General features: G+C 35.1%; 1 protein-coding gene across 1 annotated transcript; it reads right to left on the bottom strand.

Annotated features, from left to right (window-relative positions):
* Window positions 1-4: 4 nt before the first annotated feature.
* LOC106750405 (cytochrome P450 4g15-like) lies at window positions 5-3,083 on the bottom strand (the record flags this gene model as incomplete). The annotated part of the gene is made up of 8 exons (XM_014630738.1): window positions 2,945-3,083; window positions 2,611-2,819; window positions 2,007-2,308; window positions 1,518-1,917; window positions 1,302-1,370; window positions 494-662; window positions 208-376; window positions 5-95 (listed from the first exon to the last, which is right to left on the bottom strand). Coding segments are annotated over exons 1-8 (1,548 nt in total), but the record flags the coding sequence as incomplete, so codon positions are not given.
* Between the last annotated feature and the right edge of the window lie 2,870 nt (window positions 3,084-5,953).

Raw genomic sequence — 5,953 nt, 5'->3', positions numbered from 1 at the left:
GATATGACACATCAGAAGTAATGCGATAATTCCTCAATAGTGTCGATAATAAAACCTTCAATGTCAACATAGAATATTTTCGTCCCAAGCACGACCTACGGAAAACGGGTGAAACTTTAACAGATAAGACAGAAAACATTTAATACTATTCGTGCAACGCCAATAATAAGTCCCAAGATATTTCAGTATATACACGTTTGTTTTTACCTCGGACCAGCGCTGAAGGGAATGTAAGCGTAGCTATTTCTCTGCCGCATGTTATCCGGCAGGAAATTGTCCGGATTAAAAACTAATGGATTTGGATAATATTTTTCTGTGCGATGTGACACGACTGGAAATATTAAAATAATAGCATCTTTTGGTAGAACGTAATTGCCTGTAACTTTAATATAAAGTTGATTCGTTTTTTATCTTGAATAAATTTATAATACGTGTATTTAAAATATATGTGAGTCGACGGGTGACACGATTAAATATATTTGGATCGGATTACCTATTCTTGCGTCCTTATTAAGCTTCCTACCGAATAGTGGTACTACAGGAAAGAGCCTCAATGTTTCCAAAATAACTCTATCCAGATACTTCATATTTATCGTGTCTTGGAAAGTACACTCCCTGTCGCTGTCATAAAATATTGAGTCCAATTCATCGTGCACACGTGCCTGCACAACAAAAATTAATGTTAACATTGACATCGTTTCATTACGACTTCAAAGACTTTCCGAGTTTTATGCAATGAAATCTCAAGTCGAAAAATGGAATGACAGCCAACTCGATTTGAAGTAACTATTATGGAGTAAATTTTTTTCTTTTATGATGTGTAATGAATATCACTATATGTCCTATGAATTGAAGTTTTACTTAAGAAATGTATGAATATCACAATCTTTCGAGTTTCATTGATTTTCCACTTTAACGTACACATAGTGAATTCTTTCACTGTACATTTTTCTCTCTTTTTCTCACACTCCCTCTCCATCTTGGAGTGAATATTTTCGTTTCGAGTCGAACTTATCGGAATCTAATGACGTATGTAACATGTTGACATGTTATGAGTAATAAGATGAGCATGCCTTCCTCTTCTATAGCTGTTACCTTTTTATTTTCGGTTCATAATTTCAGTCCACAGTTTGTCATATTTCATATATGAAATGTGTATTTAAATAAAAATATACTACAATTTATATTGTCTCTCTTTTAAATATTTTTAATAATGTTTAAAACATTAATATTAACTAAACATTAATATTAATTAATATTAACTAAATTTTTCAATTTAAGGATATCGCAAATAGATTTACCTGGATTTCCGGAAGACATCCCAATGTACAAAGCACGAAACTCGAAGCAGCTGCTATTGTCTCGTGGGCCTGTAACATTTTGGCTCGATATATATTCTACAAGTAGTTTTCGAATTAAGACGTGTGCGTAATATTGTTTTTGCAAAATACTGAATTTGATTTCAATGAATTATTAAAGAATCTTAGTAATTAATTGCTGCGAAATTGATATTATACCGCGAACAAGATCGAGTTGACAAAATTCAAAATCTCCTTGTCGGTCATTTCTCCGTTCTTTCTCATGTCCATCAACATCTCTAAGAAATGCAGTTGCTTTTTCTCGCTCATATCAACATTCTCGATATCGTCCAGATCATCTCTCGCATAATGCATCTTGTAATTGATCGTGTTGATACCGTTTTCTGCGTTCTCGGTTAAATTTTCAGCTTCGATTTGATGTTTATTTTTAAACTGCTTTTCTTCGATGTCCTTCCATTTCTCTTGGATCACTAACCTCGCCGCTGAGTGGACGGTGTGGAGCAGCTCTTGCTGCAGCTTGGCGAATTTCGAAAAACGGAACAACAGATCTGATTGTAATGACATGTCGATCTGTCGTTTATGCACAATCTCGCTCAGTCTGCGACGTTTAAAAAACGGGACAATAAAACGTTATATGCGAAGGTTCAAAGTAACAACGTGTAGTAGGTACGAAGTAAAACCCCTTACTTTATCACGGCCGTCGTATAATTAAAACTGATGTCTTCAATCTTTTTTCTACTTATCCCCATTTCCGCTTCCACCAACATATTAAAAGTTGCGACTGATAAATGTTCATGGCAATTAAATCGCTCGTTGATATTTTGCGCAAGTCGTCTTACCAGATCTTGGCTGTTCTCATAAAATAACGGCACGCATTTCCTCAAGATCTGCATGCGAAATGTGGCTAAAATCGTTTGTCTTTCTTTTAGCCACTTGGCACCGTTATTGAACAGTATGCTATCTCCGAGCCATGGTTTAAAGCATCTATAGCGTTGTGGATAATTTTGTATGTAGGTAGAATTGAAATTCATTGGCGCATCAAGCGCAGCAGGCGCTTTTGAGTGTGAAGAAACGCAAAACTAAATAGGTTCACTCTGATTAAGGATCCAACTGAGACCGAATATAAAAGAGTAATGATATCCAGGTGACAAGAAAATCACGAGAAAATGACAATAAAAACTCACTTTTCGATCATTATTCGAACATTATCTCGATTAAATCTTAACGTTACCGGGATTATCTGGACAATAATCCGCCTGGAAATTGATTTAACTGGATTTATTTATCCGTATTCTGCGGGCTTGTCGATGTGTTCTGGGTTATTTAAAATAACCTCTATATCTTGCGGATCTGTTAAGAAGATAAAGGCTCGTGTTCCATAAAATAATGATAACACTGAGCCATATTTAGCGCAAAGTTTAACAAAACAGATTAGTGCATCTTCGGAATTTATTTTTAATGTTATCAGGAGGTGACCAATAATAGGTATGCGTGGTGGATCTAGAAAGAAATATACAGTAGTTTTAATGTATTTAATTACAACGCTCGATTATGAATCAAACGTGAAATGGAAAATATTGCAATAGAAGTTTTTGTCTCTTTGAATCGTTGAACTCTTTACTTACGTGGTAACTTCAATGAAAGTCGTATCACATGCCTAGTCTCAATGTAATAATGTAGTGTGATAAGCATGGCAATGATTATAGCCAGTAAAGAATAACTAATGTTCGGTAGGTACAATGTCGCCGTTAATTCCGTGTCCATCGTTACACACTAGACTTCGTATATTGTTCAGCATAAAGTGTTCTGTCTGGCTTCTTCTTCTGTACTAATGTCGCGTACATAAATGGCAAAAGTATATATAGTGGATGATCATTTATATTCATTAGTTCCGCAATTACATTATTTCTTGTTGACTGTATATGAAAACAGTTTTGATTGAGGTCACAATTATCTAAGAAATTACTGTCGATCTATTCAAATGCCGCATTTATGCTTCTAAAAAATTCTTCGAAGTCGTTTGCGTACCTGCTGCTGGTTCTTTTATATAAGTCCTTTTTGCGGTCATAATAAAACCTGAATTGTGTTATCGTATAAACGCAGATTGCCACAGCTCCAAGTTATAATAATACCGGTCTACATCATAATCCATTTCGTTTTAGCTTAGACCGAGACCTCTGTCCTAGACTTTGGAACAGCAGCAAAAGAGAGGAAGAGAGAGAGAAAAAATAAACTCTCTTGCGGCGTTTCTGTTTCAGAAATATTTGAGACATACGTCCTCAGAGCTGTGAGTTTCCTCGCGATTCTCGGCATAAATAATGTCCTTCATCATGGATATTAATATTTTTTAATAATTATCGTCACCGTTTTATATTAACCTTTTTGTATTATAGAGCATTCACATTTTATAAATAGTATTTTTTTTCGACCGGATCACAGCTTCCGTATATATTTCGATTTTCTCCTTAAATTCTTTATAAATAATTATTTAACTATCACATCTATTGCTACACTTACTTAAAAGGACGTCGTGCGTTGTAATGGTTGCGTTTAGCAGAGAAAGCAGCTAATAAAGGCTTTCTTTTGCGCTTTACAACTGTTGTAAGATTTTCTATTGAACGACACTTCGCAATTTACACTGCTCCATGTTTAATATTTTGCGGTCCGCGGCCCACCCGAAGACGCTTGACTAATGTGTTTGAACTTCTCGAAGGCATAATACGAAAGTAGCCGCGCTTATTTGGTTGATTTACTTACTATACAAATGTTGATATCTAAAAAATATTGCACCTAGCGTATTCAAAAAACTTTTATCGTGAAGTTCATTTTTTTTCTCTATTATTAAACATCATAAAAGTTAACTTTTCTGAAAGAGCTTCACTTTTTGAAACCATCAAAATCATGGTGTATTTTGAGCTGGACAAAAGTCAAACATAGATAGATATAATCGATTTTTTAAGCGCATAAATTATATCAAGAGAATTAATAAAAGAATAAAAAAACATTATATGTATTTGCAAATATTATTTTTTCTCTGCGAATTTAAATTCATATTTTCTTCATCCGATGATTCTAACAAGATTTTTCTCACGACACATAAGAGGAAATATCGGTAAAACAGTATCTATGAACATGTAATATGAAACAAAATAATATAAGATACGACATGATACAAAACCAACCAGTAGATAAATAAACAAATACAATTAAAAAACACGTGTACGACTGATAAATAATAAACCAACTGATTATAAGAGGCGTATTTACTTTCTACAACTTGAATTTCTATACCTTGAAGAAAAATTTGTGTTAAATAACCTTTTTTTGCTTTTCTCCAGCTTACGATAGCTTTTACACTGATAAGATCTGTCGATCGACTAGGTTCGAATGATTAGCTCCGAAAGAACAATCCTAACACTTGGAGCGATCGTCAGTTGTTTTGACATAGCTACGAATCACTATTTATCTATTTCGCATGTTGCCAGTTGCTTAAAACCGCATATGTTTAGATTTATCAATAAAACCAATGTTGTCAGATCACGACGGCACAGTGCCGTCGAAGGACTACAACGTAGAAACGAGTGCGATCATGCCGTCCATGGACCGCAAAATGTTAATAAGCAGTCTGGCATAGGAAAAATGTGGTGGAAAGAAATTACGATCGCTTAAAAAACATGCTGAAAAAAACAAAAAACCGCAGATGTCGTTCAGCAGAAAATATTAAAACAGTTGCAATGCTGTTAGCAGTACAGCGCAAAGTGATTACAAAATTTTTTCTGGCAATTGCAGCCAATCATTTCATGTACATAATATATATATTATATTCTGAATTATTGTACTTTTAATAACTTGGAAAACTTTTTTTATAAATCTTTCAGTTATCTTTCATACTATTCCTTAATAATTATATACATATATATATATACAGGGTGTCCCAGACCACCCGTCTCACCTGATTTTTTCGTAAACGCGACATTTTAAAGAAAAATATTTCAGATAAAAGTTTTGTAACTTCGAGGGGCACATAAGATGGTGTCATTGGTTTGACCTTGGATAGTGGTTTGAAGATCACGTGAAGGTCATCTTTAATTTCTTAAATGGAAACTCCCATTTTTCAATGCATATTCTTGTAGCTTACCTAGAGAGCTTTCCAAAACGCTACAATGAAACGTTTTTTTAATCAGTACTTTTCGAGTTATGAGGGTTGAAAGTTACGGTACCGCCGGCATTAGCATTACCCAAGGTGGAGGTTGCACGGTCGGATTTACACCTCTTTGTGTGTTTGAGTGTTTGTGTGTGTGAATGTGTGTCAACAGAGATAAGGACCCCACGGTTCGTCACTCCCGCGCCTAAACATGTTTTTCCAGCAAGATGGATGTCCAGCGTCTGGGACACCCTGTAAATATATTATTATGTCCCGAGGTAACTTGGAATTCCCTTCTCCTCCTGTTTTCTTTATCGCTCTTTTTCCTCGCTTTCGCTTCCCTACACTCTTCTTTTATCCCAGTAATTGCTTGTTGACATCGTATAGGGGCCGTTACCGGGGCCGGTACGATGTCAACAGGCGACCTCCGGGATGAAAAATTAATGTAGGGATTTCTGGGGATTTCTGCTCCAAAATTAATTATAATATT

The sequence above is a fragment of the Dinoponera quadriceps genome, unplaced genomic scaffold, assembly GCF_001313825.1.
Source record: "Dinoponera quadriceps isolate SergipeBrazil2010 unplaced genomic scaffold, ASM131382v1 scaffold5687, whole genome shotgun sequence".
In the NCBI taxonomy this organism is placed as follows: domain Eukaryota; kingdom Metazoa; phylum Arthropoda; class Insecta; order Hymenoptera; family Formicidae; genus Dinoponera; species Dinoponera quadriceps.
This window is presented reverse-complemented; position numbering and strand designations above follow the sequence as displayed.